The sequence below is a fragment of the Hyposmocoma kahamanoa genome, unplaced genomic scaffold (genome assembly GCF_003589595.1).
Source record: "Hyposmocoma kahamanoa isolate Upper Pololo Valley unplaced genomic scaffold, ASM358959v1 88, whole genome shotgun sequence".
In the NCBI taxonomy this organism is placed as follows: domain Eukaryota; kingdom Metazoa; phylum Arthropoda; class Insecta; order Lepidoptera; family Cosmopterigidae; genus Hyposmocoma; species Hyposmocoma kahamanoa.
The window spans coordinates 8200692-8223645 of record NW_020654466.1 but is presented as its reverse complement, the minus strand read 5'-3'; the positions used below and the strand labels follow the sequence as shown (position 1 = coordinate 8223645).

Here is a 22954-nt window from a genome sequence, read left to right as displayed (position 1 = left end):
GTTTCTTTTTTAACCACAAATTCTGCAACATTATAAGAACACCAAAATACATCGAATGAACGATGGCATAATATGTAATTCAAAGTTTATTACGCGATTATTGTACATTGGAAATGAAACTATTTATTTTTGGATCAAAGTACGTGGTATTTTATGAAATAAAACAATTGTAGATACGCGTTTTAAAATAAGATTTTATTTCCGATGGCATAATATCTAAAACTCACCTGATTAAAACGAAATATCTAGATACCTAACTGCACAAGTAATAATAGTTTTTTCAAATTATTTAATATTTAGATAATTCAAAAATCAAAGCGTCAAATATGATTATCCACTACCACCACTGAAGCGGAATTGGATGTGTATGACACACGGACCGCTCCTACTCACATAAAATACTTTGTGACACAATAAAGGATTAGCTACACGATATAAATAATAGATGTTTTCATAAAGAACGCATGTATGTAGTGGAAATATAATCATATTGTAATGACTGTTTGTACCAAAAAAATAAATAAAAAAAATAATGATGTTTTTTTATTGGTACTAATAGGTAAGCCTTCAAGCAAAATCTCACCTGAATAGGTACCATGACCTCGACCGTGTGTAAGGTAATAGCCGGTAGTTAGAGGATGGAGCATGCTTGCCTGGAAGGTACCTATGAGTGTTATTGATCTAATTTGAATTAATCGAGATATGTACCAAACTTAGGCCGGCTACATACAGTCGGAATTCCTTTTCACAATATTGATTCGAGATTCCGTACATACACGACACACATACGTTTATTTCCGATCGGAATAACAAGACTCGGCAGCCTGATTTTGATTGCCTCTCCCGATCGGAAACTGCGTATTTTCCGAGTCGAAGCGCATAATTGCGATTCACAACTGGCCGATCGGAAACTTTTGACATTTCTAATCGGAACAATAGTTGATTTAACTCACAAATTAGAAAGATATATCGCTCAGCAACCCATCTGATTTCAAGACTATCCGATCGGATTGATTCCCATTTGAATCAAAATCAGGGCCCAGATGTGAGACGCGATGCATTGAGTCCAGATGTTCTCGCAGCGAAATTACGTACGGAATTTACGACTGTGTGTTGCAGCCCTATAAAATGCACAAGCCACCATACGGAATTTCGAATCGGTTATAATTTCGAACGGAATAGTGCTGTTTGGGTGTCATAATTCTGTGATTTGTGGTTTTGCACCCCTCGAAATTCCGAAACGGAATTTCGACTCTATGTGGCCGGCCTTAGGGTCTTGGATATACCGGATTTCGAACACGTCTGCCGTTGTACACATGTTAAAATGTAGTCAGTTACGCACTATTTTTTTCGCTATCAGTTGCGTTTGTCACTTTTTGATGCAGATTATTTCGATTTGAACACTACACGATGCATGTAGTTGAACAGGAAAATCGGACTAATGAAAAGCTGAAGCTGTTCTTCACAGCAGCTAATTTACAACGAACTAATATGGATAAATACCTACAATTATGTTTTTTTATGATACAAAGTGACAGGACGAACAAGTCGTACGGCTAGTGGTGGACACTAAAGCCGGGTTATAACGTCTTTATCGTAAAACGAAACGAAACGGTTATTTCCTAAAAAGAAACGTTTTCCAGAAACAGTTACAAAAAAAACACTTCTAAAAAAACTAACCTATCCCTTCGTACTTTTCCGGCCTAGATAGAACTAGTTGACGAAATGTTCAGGCGTACTGTAAGCGGTCTAATTTGTCATAGAAATATCAACTGAATGCTTAGCATCCATTTTACAAAGAAGCTGTGAAACGGTTTCGAACGGTCCCGCTGAAACAGTTTCTCAGAACTGTTTTCGGGACCTTATTTTATAAAATGTAACCTAAGTTAATACTAAATATAATATAATAATAAAGTCTTTTATTCTGTTACGCATAATTGGAACGAATCACGAACAAATGAACTGTTTTCTATCCAGTCGCACACAAGTAACGTAACTAACGTGTTTGAAGAAAGTGACGCCATTAACAAATAACTACATACATATGTACATATCTTGCTCTGAGTCCGTTCCGTTTCTTTAGTAACCGTTTCTGAAACCTACATGAAAGCGTTTTTCGTTACATTGAAAGGTGTTTCTTGAAATCTGTCGGAAAATAACGCTCAGTCCTAGTGGACACGTCTGTCCATAACAGTTGCGATGTCACTCAGAGCTTTAAATCACAAAGATTTGAGGAACACTGCCACTGCGTCCGCATAGTACCTGCAATTTTATCAGCACCCTTCAAAACCTACAGCACAGTAGGTAATGTTCACATTACTGCCCGGGCGTAGAAATAGGTAACGGGGCAGTACTTCCCTGTACGAACTCTTTCACAAGGGTGACCGTCAGGATAGCTGGTCACCTGTCGCATCTGGCACTGAGTATGTACTCAAGAGTTGCTACCTATTTGCTACCTTTTCTAAATAATTGCTGCCTTTGATATATTCTAACAAATTAAAAAATAATAATTGACCAGCCATTCTGACGTCAAGATGGCTGGTTGCCACTTTGTTCAGCATGAAGGGAGCAGATTTTCCAGAAGTTTGTATTACGAATAATTGCTGCCTATTTGCTACTTTCACGAATTAAAAGTATACTCTTCCTATCTATATTAGTTAAAAAAATATAAACGATGGAAAATTTTCAGAAGTACCAACGCCTGCCCTTTGTATTATGGCAATAAAGCACTAAAAAGTTTTGTTTTTTTAATTTAATCAGGCACTGCTTCGTAAAATTTTGAATCGGTTATATTTTTTTAACTAATGCAGACAAGAAGCGTATACCTTTAATTCGTGAAAGTAGCAAATAGGTAGCAATTATTGGTAATACATACTTCTGGAAAATCTGCTCACATCCTGACGTCAGAATGGCTGGTCAATTTTTTTTTATTTCTCAGAATATATCAAAGGTAGCAATTATTTAGATAAGGTAACAAATAGGTAGCTTAACAAATACGTATTCTTGAATATACACTCGGTGCCAGATGCGACAGGCGACCGGCCATCCTAACAGTCACTTCACGAGGATCTCTATCTACTGGTACTAATATAACTACTATAGATAAAAATGGCGACAGTAACAAAGTCAGGGATCAAGTTACGGTTGCTTATGAAACTAGTTTATTTAATTCATGCAATGTATCTCTAAAGAATGACTGACAATAGATACCTGTAAGGATAACCTGTACTTGAAAGATTATTCAATAATCAAACAATATACTCACGATTATTTAGAATAAAACAGTTCACGAACGATCTTGCTTTCTGTTGTTTAGATAGGACAATTCCAACCACGAGCGCTATTCCGTCATTATGTTCCGATGTTGGATAACACTACAAACATGTATACCATAATAGTAGCTATAGATAGATGTTTTACATCAAAAACACGTATCTTATTCTATACAATTATAGCACAAAATGTTGCAAATAGTATGCAACGTGTTGAGGAAAATACGTTTTGTCAAAACTACGTTAACCACAGTCACACTGAAGCAAACAATTTCACACTTTCACGTTTCCACTATAAAAATCAGAAACAGCTAAGATTCAATTATGAACAATTAATTTCTATTTTAATAATGTCAAGTCCTATTCGCAAAAATGTAAAAAGATTTTTGAACAGTTTTACGATTCATACTTTATAAATTTGCATCTAAATTTAAAAACCGCAAATACTAGAAATAATCAAACGTCAATTATTAATAGTCTCAGGTTCCTTGGACAAGTACAGATAACAAGACGGTAGGTATACGTTTTGTTTTATATTTCCTTATCTTAATGTATAGGACATGTATTGTACGTGCTGTAGATTTTAAATGATCTACTAAATAATTCTAGAAATTTGCTACTAAAAACCATGAAACCACAGATTTTTCTGGGTGTAATCAAATTTTTAAGATTTTTTTTAAGAATAACTGAAGCTGGATAGTAAAGCTCTGTTGGAAGTTAAAGATAAGAATCGACTAAATCACGACCTCTTTGTTGCTGTGGTGCACAAGATTGGAGAATGATGACATGGGGTTCTTCAAAAAGCGCGTTTACAGGGCTCTCAAAGGCTGACAACGCATAGGCGGCTCATCTGATGTTGCAAATGTCCGTGGGCGACGATGACCACCTCCCATCAAGTGGTTCGTCTGCTCGTTTGTCTCCTTCTTTACATTTAAAAAAAAAATTATGCCGCCGCCGCACTGTAAGTTTCCGGAATGAATAACAAAAAAATACTACAAATGGTCAGAAATGAATTGATTGTTTCTCAAAATATTCTCCGTTAGCGTTAATGCACTTTTTCATACGAATGAACCAATCTTGAAAACATTTATGCCACTCCTCCGTGTGAATCTCTGAAACATATTTTTCATACTCTTCGACAGCCTATTCAGGAGATGAAAATCGTTGACCGCGTAACTGGTTCTTAATTTTTGGAAATAAATAAAAATCACAAGGTGCCAGGTCGGGACTGTACGCGGGATGGCTCATAAGATCAACGTTGTTCACCTTCAAAAATTCATTTGTCTGGCTGGCCGAGTGAGAACTGGCACCACGATAATCGTAGTGCAAGATGACACGGTGTTTACGGTTATTTTAACGAGTTTATCAATAACTTCCGGCAAACAAATGGTCATGTACCAATCACTAATCACGGTAGAACGATTCTCCAAAGCAACAGTAGCCACGTGTCCAGTTTTATTCAAAAAAGAAGCAATCATCCGCTTGGAGGCACTTTGCACGCGCGCTACTTTGGTTGGTTTCGGCTCATTTCGAAAGACCCATACGCTCGATTGCTGCTTTGTTTTGGGATCGTAACTATAAATTCATGTTTCGTCACCTGTTAATATGTCCCACAAATTAGACGCCCCTTCGTTGAATCTGGTAAGCATGGCATTGCACCAAGTAACGCGATCCGTTTTTTAAGCCTCAGTCAAATTGTGAGGGATCCACCGAGAGCACAGCTTTCCACACCCAAATGTTTGTGTAGTATTGATTATATTAGACTCATACCTATGCCTAAACATGCCCGAATCTCATGGTATGTCACATGCTTGTCTGTTTTGATCATACGGCGCACAGCATCGATGTTTTGTTGTTCACAGCAGTGGACGGGCGACCATCACGAAATTCGTCACTGAGATTCACACGACCGCGTTTGAATTCTGCAAACCAGCTATAAATAGTCGTCTTGTATGGTGCTTAATAGCCAAAAAGCAGTTTGAAGCCGAGCGAAACGCCGCTGAGCTGTTAACTTACACTTTAAGTCGTAGAAAATCATACTACGAAAATTTTCACGAGTTAAATCCATGGTGATGTAGATAACCAATTTCTAAAATGACGCCACAATGTAAAAACAAGTGACAGTCAGTGAAACAAACTGTATTCTACAGCCAAAAAGTTCCACTTTCAAATGTTGTAATTACTTTTTAAATACTGTTTATGAAAGTGGCCAGTTCCGGAAACTTATAGTGTGCCCTATGTAACATCAAGTGACGGGACGAACAAGTCGTGAACCTGATGGTAAGCTACACGTCTGTCGTAATAGTTGCTGTGCCACTCAGAGCTGTAAATCGCAAAGATCTGAACACTGCCACTGCGCCCATCACCCTAAGACATAAGTCGACAAGTCCCATGTGCCTGTAATTTCACCAGCACCCTTTTCCTTCAAAACCGGAACACAGTAATGTTGACATTACTGCTTGGCGGCAGAAATAGGAAAGGTAGTCGTACTACCCTGGACGAACTCTTTCACAAGGTGCTCTACTGGTACTGAATGTAGTAAAAAAAGTACGTAAGTCTTACAACTTCAAAACGGTAAACCGACTCAAAATGCTTTTTGTGATTAAAACCAATGTTCAAAATTGACCAGCACAATTTTAAAAACTCAATTATAAGACACTGAAATAAGGCAGACGTGTTGTTCACATCAATTGCGTAAAAAATAATAAATTTATACACGGGTCGCAATGTCATGTTATTGTAATCTTGCTTGCACACCAGAGAAATTAGGACATACAAACTAGATACGAGCCATAATCTTCCGGAGAATTCTCGAGCAGTCTCGGGATTTCCTGTATCGCATTTAGTTTCCATGTTACACAATTTATTGATATAAAGTTCATTATGCTATGGTTGCAAAAAATTAGCATCCATTCCGTTCCGCGACAATGTAAATTGAGTCATAAGGCGCCTTCAAATTAAGACGCTTATAGAAGCACTGCAGTGGCGCCACTACTAATTTTCATATAATATTTAAAAGCGCAGCTGCAGCACTATCGTGACTATTCGTGACACGCCCACTTTTGCAGTCACAATTAATTAGTGAAATAAAAATTACTGTTGGTTTGTTTAGCATGAATTAATTAATTACGTGATGCTATTCAAAGTCGAATTATATTTTTTGTCTCGATATGCTCTATAGACACTATACGAAACTTAGAATGATGTATAGAGTTCTTAGGTTTTCGCGATTGTTACACATAGGAAATGAAACTATTTTTCCGGATTTAAATCGCGTATATATGTATTTTCAAACAAACCGACGTTTCGGGCCCTTTACAGGTCCCATGGTCACGGTTGGTCAACCGTGTTGATGATGTAATTCCCATAAAAACTCATACGCATCATATCAATTTTCAGTTTTCATCTATTGTGTGTTATATTGCATTGTTTTGCGTTTCGTCGCATCGCGTTGTATTGTATTGTATCGTAGTCTTTACGGAAATTAGAAACATCAATTTTATTCAATTTATAACACCTACATTACTCTTTGATATATGTTAGGTACGACATGAAACATAAAAAGACAAACATTCAAAAGAGATTTTATTTATAAAATTAACAGCTATATATACATTTTATTTATTAATACTAACAACATTAACACGTTACGTACTTAGAATATAATTATAGAATTGACTGAAATTTTAGACTCGAGAGATAGTTGCACTTAAACCCATTTGAGACATAACATCTATCTTTACAATACAATAAAGGCAGTTTCACATTGATCCAATTCTCTGACTTTTTCAGCCTTTCGCAGCCACAGCACTTAGCAATGCAGTTTGATATACAATTATTATTATATTTCTTGTTGGCGGGGAAAAAGCGTGGTGGCCTGTAAATGTGTCACCACACTTATTAGCGCAGAATGGGTTTGACCTGATCAGAAAAATCTTATATAATAGTCATCTATTCAATAACCTCGAAGAACCAGCAAACTAAAATGGGAAAAGTGCTAAACGGCCAATATACATTAAAATGTAATGTTGAATTGATGATCTTTGGGATTGACGTACTGTCGGAATTCAAACGTTACCTGGAATTGGAACTCTATACCTTGAATTGACTCTGATATGATGACTCACTGACAACGAGGCTTAATGCCTATAAATTAAATAATGGACGATGAATGGATGGATGGATGGTGTTACTGTTGACTTATAAGATCTATATATTGTAGCTGTCAGAGGCAGTTTGTTAATTAATATTTCATTTCATGCCGTCGGAAATGGTATATATCAGTTTTTAAATTAAACAAAATATACATAAAGTATTCTCCAAATCAAATATTATGCACTTTATCGTGTAACAGAAGCTCCAGCTCAAAAGCAAGCATTTTAAGTAACTAGGACAGAAAATTGGAAATGAAATTATTTTTTCGGCTGAGTGCCGTGACCTTGGGTCCGTGGCTTAGTTGGTATAGCGTCTGGCACAGTATGCAAGAAGACGTCGGTTCGAATCCGACCGGATCGAAGGAATTTTTTCTGAGTGTTCGATCTTTGTATTATTTTCTAAGTTTAAGTTTATGTCAAAAGCGCCCTTTCAACTAACGGTGGCAGTACCATAGTATAATAAGACGGTATGGCAGCTCAACGTAGCAGCGAGACTTGTATGTGTGCGCGCCCGTGCGTGCCGTGTATGGACGCACGCATTCGCGTAATCTCGCGATGCATCGCGTTCCATAGCGCTGGTCGATAAACGCGCCTTTCCTCACACACACAAACCGCGCTGCTACGTTTATACGGAGTTACCATACTTGTCTTCCTATACTACATTATTACTATTATCAAACTACAAAGAATAACTTAATTATATTTGTATATTTATAGTTTAATTATATGCATATATCAATAGTGTTTATATAATAATTGACTTCATGGTACTGCAAAAATCGAGATAAACCGTCTTTTGTAATGTTAGAAAGAATGGTTAGACATATTTCGCTATGAAAACGCGATTCGATGAGACGTAATATGAATTAATTAACAATAAATCGTACTATGAACTACTTTTATAAAACAGAAATACATGATAAACACTAATAAGCATGTCCAGTCTCACGTCACGTTTTAAAATACGTTATGAGTTTAAAACAAACACAGCAGTAAGTGTACAAGAAATAATAATTTTTGCATATTTCATATAGACATCTTTTTAGTTTGAATATCAACGGCTGGAAGATAAATTTGCGTTTACCAGGTACTAAAGTCGTAGATAATATTAGAAGCTGCATGGAAAGTAAAAAAAAAGAAACGTTAAATCTAATAGCATGTGATCATGGACCAATAACTCTGCTAATCACGATACACGACAGCGTAGTCGGGTATTTAGTACCTATTGGTACACCAGATGTCGCCACGAGTACCAAATAGCTAATTTTTGTAACTAATTTGTTTTATATTGACAAGCTGCAAACTAGATGGCGCTTATTGCACAGATTTTTATGGATACCGTCGGCTATTCTTTTATTTTGCATAGGATTAGCGCCATCTACCCATATTAGGAAGCGTTGATTTATAAATTAGTTTGTAACACCATCTATTGACACGTATATTTTTCAAAGTTCAGAAAATAATTTTAGCTCATCATCAATATTTAAATAATATTACAAGGAAAACAAAACTGACTACTTATATTTCATATTACAGAGGAATTAATTGACATCGACGGCCATTTACATAATGTAAACTACTTCCACGAGATGAGATATTGATGAGCGTCATCTAGGTATAAGACGAAATTTTGATCTTTTTCAGAGTTGTGATCTGTGTGTGTAGTATGGAGATTATCAGGACTCTCGAGTTGTTAGTCCACGCATGTGACGAATCTTGTATAATATTATCCATTAGTTTTACTATCTAGATATACATATATCATTCTCAATTAGGGAAGTACGCCGATCGTAAAATTTTCGGCGACGAGGGCAGTTGGTTTTTCGACTGACGTGATCGGCGTGAAATCGACGTGGCATCAATTTTTCAGGCGTTAAAAAAACACTAAAACTCTGTATAAAACAACCTTTGTCTTCATTTTCAACGTTTTTTATACTAACTTGAGACTTCTAAACTAAAAAGTCATTGAAAAACCAAATACAAAGACACGACAACAAGCACATAGAAAAATTCGTGAGGTCCGCTGGTTCGTTCCGTGGCTTAGTTGGTATAGCGTCTGGCACGGTATGCACCAGCATTCACGCGCCATCTAGCGGGTAAAATTGTCATTGTGCCTCCTCATTTCAATCTAGTATGAATAGGATGTACGTAGACAGTAACGTAATTAATTTTAATAGTATGCAATTATTGTAATGAAATGTAGTAAATATGTAAAGAAGCATACTTCATCAAAATAAAATAAATTTTCGCCACGATTTAACGCCGGTCAAATTCATCGGCGACTGCGGCAGTGCAGCGCACATCTCAATTATCAACCTAAGCGTTGCTTAGCAGTTTTACTTGTTAACCGTCGCGTCGATGTAATAAGTGTAATTTGTACAAAATATAACTTTTTACAAATGGAATGGAAATATCGTTTATAATTGACAGACCAGATAAATTGACATTTTTTCTCTTACGATTTATTTTATTTTAATCAGTCTTTCTCTAATAACTATGTCTTAAACATAAAACTATCGTCATTCTTATAATTTTATGCATTTTAGGTTAATATTAAAGCCAAAAAAGTCTAATAACTTAAAACAGTCAGTTAAAAGCACACTCACTTAACAACTATATTTGTGGCCTGAAAAGGTTAAACCCAAGTTTTTTTTAATCATTACAAACAACAAACAAGTCAGTAGACTACAATGAAGCTGAGACCCAATTAAGTAACCATTATAAGCGTTTTACCACGTCTTAAATATTACACAAAATGCAAATAATTCCCTAGTGCGGGGCTATGTCGAGTGTGTATGCAAAAAAAACAGTCAACAGCGCATCAAGCTATGCTTTTGTTCGAATGTCACCTCGTGTTATAACTCGAAATATGTGAAATTCAAGATTATACCATTGTTGAGCGTAAAATTTGATTCTCTACACGTTAATAAAACTGTCGTTACAATATTGTAAAAAAGCAACTAAAATATTAACTAATTAACTCCAAACGAGACGCGCTATATGTGAACTAGTTTTGGCCCCATTAGTCCTTATTCAAAATTATGAAATAATTTTTCTCTTTTATTTTTAAACGTCGATTCTGAGAAATTACACTTTTTGAGTTAATACATATTGTATTACAGTGCTATATAATTTTTTTTTTTTTTCAGTAACCAAGTGGTCAACTCCCGCTCATCGTCCGACATGCGTGCGGAACAATTACCGTCAAGTAAGTAATACTCGACCAAATTAAAAAACTATTTATTTTTTTATATTTATTTATATTTGACTGCATAATTCGTTCATTTCAGTTCTATATCACCAACTGCTAGGTATAGATATCCTTTCACTCCTGCCAAACTTTGCAGTCTTGTGCGTCTCTCGCGATCAGGTTTTGCCCCCAATTTTTACTATTTTATCGACTTGGTGCCGGCGGCGTATATGGCTTTTCATGTATACAGTACGCCGACAAGGAGAGATAGGTTAGGTACGATTTTCTAAGGGTATGTAGAACAGAAATATCGTACACAGTATGTCCCCTCGAAACGACGAATTAGATACGCCTTTCCATAGTATAAGTTTAAACCATTAACGTCTAATGTCGAGCTTAAACATAAGGATGAGTTATGTCGATTAATTACAAGAATTGCAATGCATAGAATTCTGATTAGGTTTAGATTTTACGACACAAATCACATATCACTGTTTTCTTCATGAAATTCCCTATCCAAATATCATACTCTAATTAATAAATTAAACCTCACTTGATGGAGTTCCGAGGCGATGAAAAATTATTTTGTAATTTTTTTTACTCCACCATTAAAGTTGTCAATATAATTGCACTAAATTACAAATCAATTCCACTCAACTAACATCATAATCATCAAAACCGTACATCTACTAGGAAATGTATTAGGTGCAGTTTTTCGCGAGTAACTCTCGGTAAGAAGGCGTCTCTAATTCGTTGCGTCATTACAGTTGATAGTTGGAAAGGCGTATCTATATATACTTTTAAACTTTCGCGTTGCATTGTACTAACATTACAAAAATTATTGTAAAAAATACCTATTCGTATGTAAACGCGTTTATTCCTGTTTCGAAATGTTAAGGAGTATCTAATTAGTAACTTCGAGGAAACATACTGTGTACGATATTACCGTCGTTTAAATCACCTCTGCTTTGGGGACGTACTGTATACCATTGTTTCCCAAAGTGGTCCCTACCGCTCTTCTTCAGGACTAGGACTAGCACCCAGTGGGTGCTGAAGAGTGTTAGGGGGCGGAAGCAATTTGGGGGAGTTGATGCTGTCCGGGGGTGTTACCGCATTTGAAAAAAAACCTGAGTGATCTATATAAACTACACTCATTTTGTTTTCCTTGTGATTTTTTGTGTTAAGTTAATATAAAATAATGTGTTTTCAATAATTTTTGTGGTGGTGGACGTTGAAATTTTTTTTATCTTGCCCAAGTGGGCGGTGAGCCAAGAATTTTGGGAACATTGGGAAAATTTGGGAAATTTGCTGTATACGAAAAGCGGCGTACCATTGGACTACACAAATTTCGTCTGAATGCTTGATAATACTCTCTTAAGTACATTAAAAATAGACGTTATTTGGGATATAATAATAACGTACACACTCGTATATAGGTAGATTATATTTATCTAAACTTTGCAACTAGTTGATGCAACCACAAACTTTTCAGAGTATTTAGGAAAATTCCGACAAAAAATATTCCTACGTATGAAGTAAGTATATTTTTTTGTCGGAATTGTTAAGATACGCATTCCAAACTTACTGTTATTTATAAACATTCGGAACAATACGAACACAATCGCATCGATTCTTCGTGTAGTCATAAGTACATGATTTTCATGTACTTAAGAGCTCTTATGCCAAAAAAGTTTGACGTTGGCTCCGCCCAAATTTGTGAAACAAATATATGCCTGAAGTTCGCGTGACATGCGACAGGAGATGTTGAATTTTGCGCATTAAAAGTACCAAATTCGTTTTAGCGGAATAACTCTAAAACTAAAGGGATTAAAAAAAATCCGTAGTGACAGTTGTCGATCATGCATAAATGTAATTAATTATCTAATTTTTGTCCTAATAACTTGTAGCATTTCGAGGATGAATCGAAAAAATTTGAAAATTAGAGGTCATTTCGTGATTTTTATCTATCGAGGAAACTTTATTGTTTTATGTTTCTGATTAATGTCTATGCTTGAATATATCGTGTAGTTACTCATACAATATTTTATTTTTAACTTTAAAGATATACCCCTTTAAAATCAAATCGAAGATTAGGAATTTTTCCTCTGCTTCCTCTTAAGTGATTTCCCGAAATCCCGAAAACATACGGGACAAAAAAATGTTGTCGCAAGGTAGTCTCCACTTTCCGTTTCTGTTCCTTGAAATTTAGATAATGTACCCTAACTATTTCGATCACTGTCTTGTTACTACGAAATTTTAGTTGTCATTTTGTACCGCGGTAAAACGCTTTAACGATACTCAATTTGGTCTAGTGTTTACATTTGGTTCGGAAATCACTAAAGATATTAAAACCTACTTAGTTATTCAGTAAATGATTATCAGTAATTACAGCTTTCTTATCGCGATGGGCTGTCAACCCAGGTAGCGCGGAACCGTTATGATATGTCTGTAAAGTAATAAGAAGTCACGAAGGCACGACGTACCATTTCTTTCCTGTACGTCTGGCGCTACCTGGGCCACAAATGGCGAGTCCCTTACGTCCCTTTAGGGCGCGTGTCCACGCTAAGAAAAAACGTCGGGTCTATGAAAGAATTCGTGTCGTTACTATACACGAATAGTGTACACTGCCTCGGCGCCGGACAAGAAAAATCTTGTCCACCCCCGACACTACGCGCTCTGCAGCTATTGTATGGGGCGGGGTGAGGTGTATTGTCAGTAAACGAACGTCAATGAGCGTGGACAGGTGTTGCTTAGTGGTCAACATATACAACAACATATTTCTTCCCACAGTCGGCAGTAAAACGACAACTACAGTTTCCGTGGCTAGATCCGACAAAGTTTTTGTCGTGTACAAGACCATTCTCATCTTTTCTGTAGCAGACACGTCGAATTTCTTAGCGTGAACACGCGCCTTTACACACGCGCGCGATTTTGAACAGCGATGCAAACACGCAATTGCATCGCTACACTTGTGATTTACAAGCGATTGCATCGATGCAATCCCGCCTTTTTATCGATGCAATCGCCTATAAACAGCAAGTTAAGCGACGCAATAGCGCATTTCATGAACGCGTTTGCTTCGCTACTAAAAGTCGTTGTGTGTAACCACCCTTGTAGTGTATGCCATCGATAAGATAAGAAAAACAAGACATCCGTAATTAGTAATAATCAATTAAGATTTATAGCTGGATAGTTAAATATAACGTAGAAATCTATAATCAATTTTTAGATCATTCAAAAGAATAATCGTCAAAGTCTCAAATCGATCACTAGGTATAATTGTACCTATTTGTACATACATGTGTATATAAGTTATTTTAGGCCGCTGTAAAAATTCTAAAGTTTCATTGACGGTACATGTACTTCAAAGTTCAGTACGTTATACAAAAATGTGTCGAAATATATATGTACATGAGAACATGAAACATTGTCAAGTTTTTATTCTAAGCTAGGAGCGAGGAACAGTGCGTTTGGAGCAGTGTTGAGGTTGGCCGACTGGAATGATCGCTTTATGCTCACGTGTGGGTACTGTTCACGCCATTCTAGCACCTGAAAATGAAAACAACTGTATCAACTTTACAGTATTAATTCCAGCTGCGTACGGATGGAGGGAGACCATAGTGAAACGCGGGAATAGGCACGATAAACCAAATAGACCTGCTGCTTATCGTACCGGTCTCGCAACAATAAAACCCAATACTTTAAAAATCCAGCAAATGTGAAAAATGTTAGAAAGGACGTTACGTTTCGTTTCTAAAAAAGTCATGTCTACAAACTGTGAATTATTTTAAAGTTCTACAAACGAAATTAGTCGATGACTTTTTTACGCTTAAATAAGAATGCTACATAATTTCAAATTGTTTCATGTACTTAATACGTATTATTTTTATGACTTTCATAATATTATGATAAAAGCACTTTGACGCATGGTCACGTGTGGATTTATTATGCCAAGAGGTACAAATACATAATAAATAAAACCGGGTAATTGATATGTTGTTCTGGCAATCTTATTATTATTACCATGAACCAATAATGGACGGGACAGAGAAGTCGTGAGCCTGATGGTAAGCTCTACACGCCTGGCCATAAGTGTTGCAGTGCCACTCCGAGCTTTAAATCGCAAAAATCTGAAGGGCACTGCCACTGCGCCTGTCACCCTGAGACATAGGTTGACAAGTCCCATGTGCCTGTAATTTCAACACCACCCTTTGAAACCGGAACGCAGTAATGCTCACATTACTGCTTAGTGGCAAAAATAGCTCTTCTGCTACTAAAAGTATGAAGAGTAGTCGGGTATTTAATTTTTTTTTTTTTATATTTTAATTTTGTTCATTACGTCTTTTTATTTTGTTGTGCTTGTCTAAGTAGGTGATTTGTATCTATGTGTTGTGGCGTTGCAATAAATGTATATTCTATTCTATTCAATTTTGACCATTTTCACGGATTACGATCTATAGTATGAAGATGAGCAGTCCTCTCGTGTTTATGATATTGTTTTAGTAAGCCTAGTCCGAAAATTGGTTAAGACGCCTTATGTGTATAAAAGTTGACTATGTAGAAGTTAGACAAGACAGAGTACGAAGAACTGTTTGAGGTATTTAAAAGAAGGATGGCGACATCACGTGTATCTTGTGACTCAGTGTTTTTAACGACGTGCATTAAAGAGGTCTATCAACACTTGTTATTCATTATCAAAGCATCAAAAAAGCTAATTGAGTACAGCCTCTAGAAGCTGGGGTTATAAAGTTGATATAGCTTATGTTATAACATTGTCCTGTATTTCACTTCAGATGGTTGTTCGTAGTAGTAGGAAACAAGTTTTCAGTTTGTTCTCAAAAATAATAAAGAACTTGCTGAATATTCTCAAATCTGCCAAAGTCTGCTTCATTTAATACAATTTAACATATTCTGACGCAATAAAAATGAATAAAAATTAAATCTGCCCAAATGGCAGAAAACTGCAACAAATGGTCACACTGTCTCAATCTCAATATGACATGGACATTGACAAGAGGCCTCTCATCAAAACGTTCCTTTGCTAACTTTTTTATCTCTCATTTAAATATTGTCTAAACATTTTCCGTCACATTGTGTTCTATTTTTTGCTTTATGTTACTGTTTAATTGATTATTTGATTACGTATTATAAAGGTTTAATATTTTATGTGTGTACTAAAATAACCAATTCTTTATGTAGGTAAACATTCAATCATGCTTAAAATGAGACGTGCGTACAAGAACGTTACCTAATCTACGGTAGAACTGAATCAATAGCATTGTGTTCTTGCATCTATTGTAAAATAACAATGTATTTGCAATTTCTTTATTCCCGACTTCTAGAAATATACAAAAATATATCAATACCTAGGCCTCTACTAAAACTTAAAATTATGCTAGCAAAGTCCATGAACGGCACTTCCTTGATTTTGGGTCAGCTTTCGCCATCCTTCTTTTTAAAACGCGTTTTGACTAATGGTAACTTACCTGTGATTCTTGAATCTGATCACAAAAGCTGACATCTAAGAGCCTGAGCTCTTGGCATTCCGCGAGAATACTGTGTAAAAAAAAATATATATATACAGAAAATATACTAAAATAATTTAAATTACAATTAATTATTGGGTGTTGATGTACTTGGAAAAATATTTGACGTACAGACAAACATGCGGATATGATAAACTATAAACCAAATAAGGAATTAAAATTAATATGACCGTAGTGGACGGTATACTTGAGAATTTGCCTACTTTGATGTGCGTCCGAAAAACCGACCAGCTCGCAGAAAGGCGAAATTGGTGTTTGCTCTATTTGCATTAGTGTATTTGTCGAATAAGCAAACAAGACAAATACTTTGTCTACACATGGTGATTGTTTGCCAAATGTATCAAATACGCAAATACAAACAGCCATGAGAAGTGCCACCATTACAATATGAAGTTTTGTAGTCAGTACGCAGTACTTCTGTAATTTGTAGAAATAAAGAAATTATTATAATTATATTACTATTTCGGGTTAAAGTACTTCAATATTTCTAATAAATCTCAAACTGGCTGTATTAATAATTATTACTTTTATGTATTAAAAAACTGTTCTCAAAAGTTTGTAGAATTACATCTATTTGCGAAGTTTTATTGAAATTGGGTAACGGAAAGTGGGTAAAATCCAATAAATCGGAATTATCCCCTAATTTGCCACCCTTGAAGGTGGAATATTTAATGGGATCAAATTTGAATGGGATCACTACTGAGGTGCCCCCTTTCCAAGAAAAAAAGAATCACTGAAATCTATTCACAAATGTCGGAATAATCGCTTAACATACACATAAAAAAATACGATCTAATTACGATTATTTTTCTAAGTCGGTTAAAAAACAAAAGTTAACTTAACAGGGTCCAGGCAGAATACGTCGTGGGCAACGGCATTTACCATGATTTGCCATGACTTTCCGAAAAAAGTTTCGGAAATCGGATAGTGTAATTAGTTTTATCTAAAATCGCAAGTTCCTTTTGTTGTTAAAATTTGTTATTATTTTCAAGTGGTTTAATATAGTAATTATAGTGTCCGTTTTAGTTGATCTAAGTAAATAAGTTGTCATGGAAGTGAATAAAGTCTTCATGTATCTATCTAACTTACGCATGTGAATGAACAGAGAACAGAGAAATAACTCACGCGTCACAAATGTCGGGCGTGACAGCCCTGACTCCCAGCAGGTCGAGTTGCGCCAGCCGCGGCACCCTGGGTAGCAGCGCGCGCAGGTCGCGGTCGCACACGCCGCGCAGCGCGCCGAGGAACAGCTTCCTGAGATCACCGCCCGCCAGCCACGCCAACCACTCGCCCGAACCGCCCGCTTGGAGACTACAATTACCATTTCCTTTTTAAAACATTCTTTATACAATAGCTACTTAGTTGTACCATGAGGGAAAACATGTTGACAACATCGTCCAAGAGTTGATATTATTTTATTGTATCTTCTTCTTACTCTGTGATTTTATTTGACAATGGTTGTTAATATTTGGCACTCTTACAAAGGTAATGAAAGCACCAATGCTATCGTCAGTGTTTTTTTTTTAGAAAGGGCGTTAGGGACATTTTCGAGATTATTCAGGGGAGCATGTCTTAGGTTTTAATAACAGTTTTAAAATTTATATGTTGTGTTTTAATTAAGTTTAAGTTCTAAAACGTCGCTTATGTTTTCTACAAAACATTGACGATATTAAGCTGCACACAAATATTAAATCAAATCAAAAATTTCAATCTTATGTTATTGCTAGTTATATAATCATTAATCACACAGAACAATGTTAACAGGGGAATTTACAAAATTTAAAGTTATTTCAATGATATGAAGTGACGGGACAAACGAGTGGTGCGCCTGGTTGTAAGCGACACGCCTGTCCGTAGCATTTGCAGCGCCACTCAGAGCTTTAAATCGCATAAATCTGAAGGGCATTGCCAGTGTGCACCCGTCACTCGGAGACATAAATTGACAAATCTCATATCCCTGTAATTTCACCAGCACCCTTACCCTACAAAAACGGGACGCACGTAATGTTCAGATTTCTGTTTAATTGCAGAAATAAGTAAGGTGGTAGTACTCCCCTGGACGTACTCTTTCACAAGAAGTTCTACTACTACTTACATCAGCAGCATAAAGAATAACATACTTTTTTTATAATACCAAGAGACCGGACAAACAAGTCGTACGCGTTCTAGTTAGTGGTTAGCGCGATGCCTACCCATACTTCTAGTGGTTAGCGCGATGCCTACCCATAACAGTTGCAGAGCCACCTAGAGCTTTTAATCGCAAAGATCTTAAGGGCACTGGCACTGTGCCTGTCACCCTGAGATATAAGTTGACAAGTCCCATGTGCCTGTAATTTCACCAGCACCATTACCCTTCAAAACCGGAACGCAGTAATGTTCACATTTCTGCTTAACGGCAGATATCCCTGGACGAACTCTTTCACAAGAAGCTATATAGCTACTAACATATTTGCAACTATGGTAAAAAAGTTGGATTTATTTAAAATAAGAACCTTCAGTATCTTATATATCTACAGCATATTATAGCCGACAAATAGAAAAAAAAATGATTGATTGAACTTACCACCAACCAACATCAAGTTCTTGTAACTTCCGGCAGTTGCCTAGCGCGCGAATGCCGTTAGGAGTAAGAGAGTATGACTTCCAGAAGTCCACAGAGACGAGATCAGAGCAGTTTGAGCCAAGAGCTATCGCCACGTCGTCCATTGCTGAGATCATCTTACAAGAACCTGAGGAGTAGCAACAATTTATATATCTTAACGTACTAGGTCTGACAATCAGTTTAAAAAATGTAACACTGAGCTTAGGGAAACCATAAATTTTCTGAATACAGTTCAGTTGATTAATAACACAACCTTATCACTCAAGAGAAAAATGGAAAATAACAGAAAAAAAACCGGCCGGCACACGGTGGAAACGACACTGCACGGTGTCGGCCCGGACCCGGCACGGTGTAGTGTGAATGAGCCTTTACTCTTTTATGTCAGAGTCGACTATCCGTCGACAGTCCGTCTAGTAGCAGCCTTATACGAATTAATAAAGAATGGCCAAAATTTTTATTAATATACGACTCGGTGGCCTAACAGTTTGCAATGTAGGCGCAGGATGAAGAGATCTCAAGTTCGATTACCGATAGGATAAATTTGGGAAATGAACTTTTCCAAATTGATTCTGATCTGGGTGTTCTGAGCAGTTAATTTCGTTGACCTGGTACTCATATAGAGGAAATTCCCAGTTTGAGACCAAGTAATAAATAGGTGTGGACGTGTTGCATATTATTCTAAAATATATAAAATAGACACACGCTCCGCCATAATCTTATCTGATGTTAAGCGCCACAAGTGCCAAAATGTAGTTTTCGGAGAACACAGATGACGTACTTTTGCTTCGTGCAAAAAAAAACAAACCAAAGTGCGTACCGACATTAAGATGCTGCAAACCGGGGTTTGCCCTCACTACAGCGACTGTCGCCATGGTAGTAATATCAGTTCGATACAGGTCAAGCCGCTTCAGCCTGGTCAATGTTGCAAGGCAGCCCCAGTCAGATATTCCGACTACAGAACGGAGGCAAAGTTCTGAAAACAAATAAGAGTAACTTCATAGCCTGGGCTAAATTCAACAAGTCGTGCGCGCAGTTCCACTCAGAGCTTTAAATCGCAAAGATGTTTGGGGCACTGCCACTGCACCCCTCACCCTGCGACATAAGTTGACAAGTTCCATGTGCCTGTAATTTCCCCAGTACCCTTACACTTGAAAACGGGAACGCAGTAATAAACACATTACTGCTTGGTAGCAGAAATAGGTACGACTACTTTCTGGTCGAACTCTTTCACATGGAGCTCTACTGCTACTAAAACGCTCCATTAATGACAAAAAACAGAATCACTAAAGATAATTATATGACGATTATACCTTTATTTTATAACTAAAAATACCTATATAAAATGTATGTGTAAATATATAAAATTTTGTGTCTATAAAATGTATTTGAAGGTTAAATTGCCCTATATTGCACTTGAAGAGTAAATAAATAAATAAATAACGCACACATTCATAACCACAGATATAGAGAACGACAAATTACACCCAAACTCACGAGATAAATAAATGTAGGCCATACAAATAGAGAAATATTTGTATGGCCTACATTTATTTCTACATTTACTTCAGGCGCAGGAGTCGAACCTGCGACCTCTGCGTGGCAGACCAGCACGGTAACCGTTCGGTCATGAAGGCAATCAGAAAGAAAGGCATGTCGTCCATAAACAGATTTGGGTAATTTCCAGGTTAGTTTTCTCTACGTAATTTTTTTGTCAATTTTTATTATTTATGTATTCCAGTCTCTTATCGAAAATATTATCGTGAAATATTAAATAGTATTTCAAGACATTCGAATAGTATACATATAATACTTTAATTTTCTAGAATTTATCTTTTCATTCGATCTTTGTATAAATAATAAATAAGCATTATTTGAAATAGACGTAGCATTTGACACTAGCCTTATTGCTACGTAGATTCGATTTATACAAAGAAAAACCAAGTAGGCGTAAAACTTCCGACTAAAATTCCTTTCATTGGATAATTAATTAATTCTATTGTGTGCAGGAATTTCAGTCGAATAAATTTTTATTTTATTTTCATTTAACATCGTTGTACTTTGTGTTTTTTTATATTTTTTTAATATTACTACTTAACATTTATTGTTATTGTTTATATTAGTGACGATCACAATTATAACTTGAAATTGAAATGAAAATTGTAATTGTTTATTTATATTTTTTAGTTACACAGCTTAATGTTCATTATTATTGTTTATATTATTCTTTTGTCTGAAAAGATACGTCTCGCAGCATTGATATTTCCTTAATCGATGAGTTTGATACCGGTAAATCTGAAAATAAGAATTTCCGTACCTATATATCGTCTGCTTAAAGGATAAATCACATAAAGTGACATTTTCCACAAAAATCTCCAAATTATGTACTATTTGTATTGACTAACAAATAAATGGACGACGGGTGTAATACAAAAACCACGAAAAAAATGTCCCAAGTCAACCTATTTAAACGTAGTGACATGTCAAGGAATATGAAAAAGCTAAAACGTTGAATTTAAATTGTAATGTCATCGCAGTACTGTCTAATTTTGCTTACTTCGCTGTCAGTCGAACAAAGGAAGACCATAATGTAAATTACTTATTTTTGGGATAACGTTGTAAGAGAGAAATAAAGATTATTATTATTATTATTATTATTATTTGCGTGTGATGCACTGTTGGTGGCATGGCTTATTGGGCTGCGATCGCTCACCATATGGTACTGGCAGAAAACCAGCACTGTTTAACTTCTCTCGGTCTACAGTATTTTTGCTGAGTCAGGGCCATTTCAGCACAAACTGTAGTCATAGGTACATTAAAATTTTATCAGTTCCTATAGTATTTCTTTGTTTTTCTCGCAGTATGTGTTTTATATAAATGTGTATAAAATTAATATGTTCTATGTGCTTTTATGTTATACTCTGCGAAGTGATTGTAAATGTTTTGTTTCTGTTTGTATTTGTGCTGAATAAACGTGTTATCTATTATGACGATCATAATTATAACTTGACATTAAAACGAAAATTGTTATATTGTGACATTGATAAAACGAATACAATGAAATTAATAATTTCATTGCATTCTATTAATTGAGGATACTGTTTATTCTTGCAAATGGCTTTGGACAACGATTACCAATTTCAATCAAAAAGGCCTTCCGACTATTTGATTTGTATAAGCTAGCTTAACTGCAAAAATGTAGTAAGCCCCAGAACCATTAATCTAAGCATAGATTATGTTTTCGACTAAAAATAGCTGCTAAGACGTGGTATGCACGGCCTTGCTTCTAAAACCACGAATTGAACTGTGTTTACACTTTTAATAGAATAGAATAGAATAGAATATATTTATTTGCCAGAATACAGTATTACAGATCTTGATTTTGAATAGTGCAGTGTACTCAACCTGCAAGCAGGTGTGCAAATATTATAAAATTTAAACAGGTCTCTATTATTACTACATACTTTAAAAACTTATTAAAAATATGTCAATTTATATTAATGACCATTACTTGTAGCACAATCTAAATATTGCTTATTACTATAAAAGCAATGTGTCAAAAGCCATTTTGTCAATTGTGATTTAAATTTAGGTCCTTGTAGTAACTTAATATCCCATGGTAAATGATTAAATATTTGTATAGACATGTTGAACGAGTTATTCTCATATATTCCTTTATGGCAGCGAGGTTTAAATAATTGGTGCATAATTTTACGTCTTGTTTGTCTTTGAGTGATTTGACCGTGCGTTTTATAATGTTGAGGGTGATTCTTTACGAATATACATATATCCTTAATGTACATGCATGGCAAAGGCAGTATGTTTAAGTTTTGGAACAAAGGTTTACAACTATCATTTGACCACGCTCCGCAGATCGCCCGAATACACTTCTTCTGCACCTTGAAGGCTTTTTCTAGAGCTACTGAGTTGCCCCATAATACGATACCGTAACTAAGCACAGATGAAACGTAGCCGTGATAGGCCGTTAGTGCAGCTTCCTGAGAGACGGTTTGCCTTAACCTTCGGAGAGCGTAAACAAATCTATTTAGTTTTGCACATATTTGATCGATATGTTCCTTCCAATTTAGATGCTTATCGATGGCGATGGTCAGCCCGAGAAATTTAAATGCGTCATCATATACTGATAACAATAGGATAAAACTGTAAGGTGTGGTTACACGAAATGCATTTCG

General features: G+C 36.0%; 2 protein-coding genes across 5 annotated transcripts in view; both read right to left on the bottom strand.

The window, feature by feature from the left end:
- The window catches only part of LOC113235715 (alpha-amylase 4N-like), a 33004-nt gene extending 31307 nt beyond the window's left edge, over positions 1-1697 (bottom strand). For 3 of the 4 annotated variants that reach the window (XM_026471580.1, XM_026471583.1, XM_026471582.1), the window contains exon 1: positions 228-359. The gene's annotated coding sequence lies outside the window, so the exon portion shown is untranslated. Of the gene's footprint in view, positions 1-227; positions 360-1680 lie in introns of those variants that run through there. The other variant, XM_026471581.1, reaches the window with a different exon arrangement.
- Positions 1698-13737: 12040 nt separating this feature from the next.
- The window catches only part of LOC113235810 (F-box/LRR-repeat protein 4), a 44739-nt gene continuing 35522 nt past the window's right edge, over positions 13738-22954 (bottom strand). The window contains exons 9-13 of the mRNA XM_026471716.1: positions 19582-19737; positions 18726-18891; positions 17288-17473; positions 16103-16172; positions 13738-14165 (exon numbers count right to left, since the gene is read on the bottom strand). Of these exons, the coding sequence (XP_026327501.1) occupies positions 14055-14165; positions 16103-16172; positions 17288-17473; positions 18726-18891; positions 19582-19737 (689 nt within the window). The 3' untranslated portion in view covers positions 13738-14054. The remainder of the gene's footprint in view (positions 14166-16102; positions 16173-17287; positions 17474-18725; positions 18892-19581; positions 19738-22954) is intronic.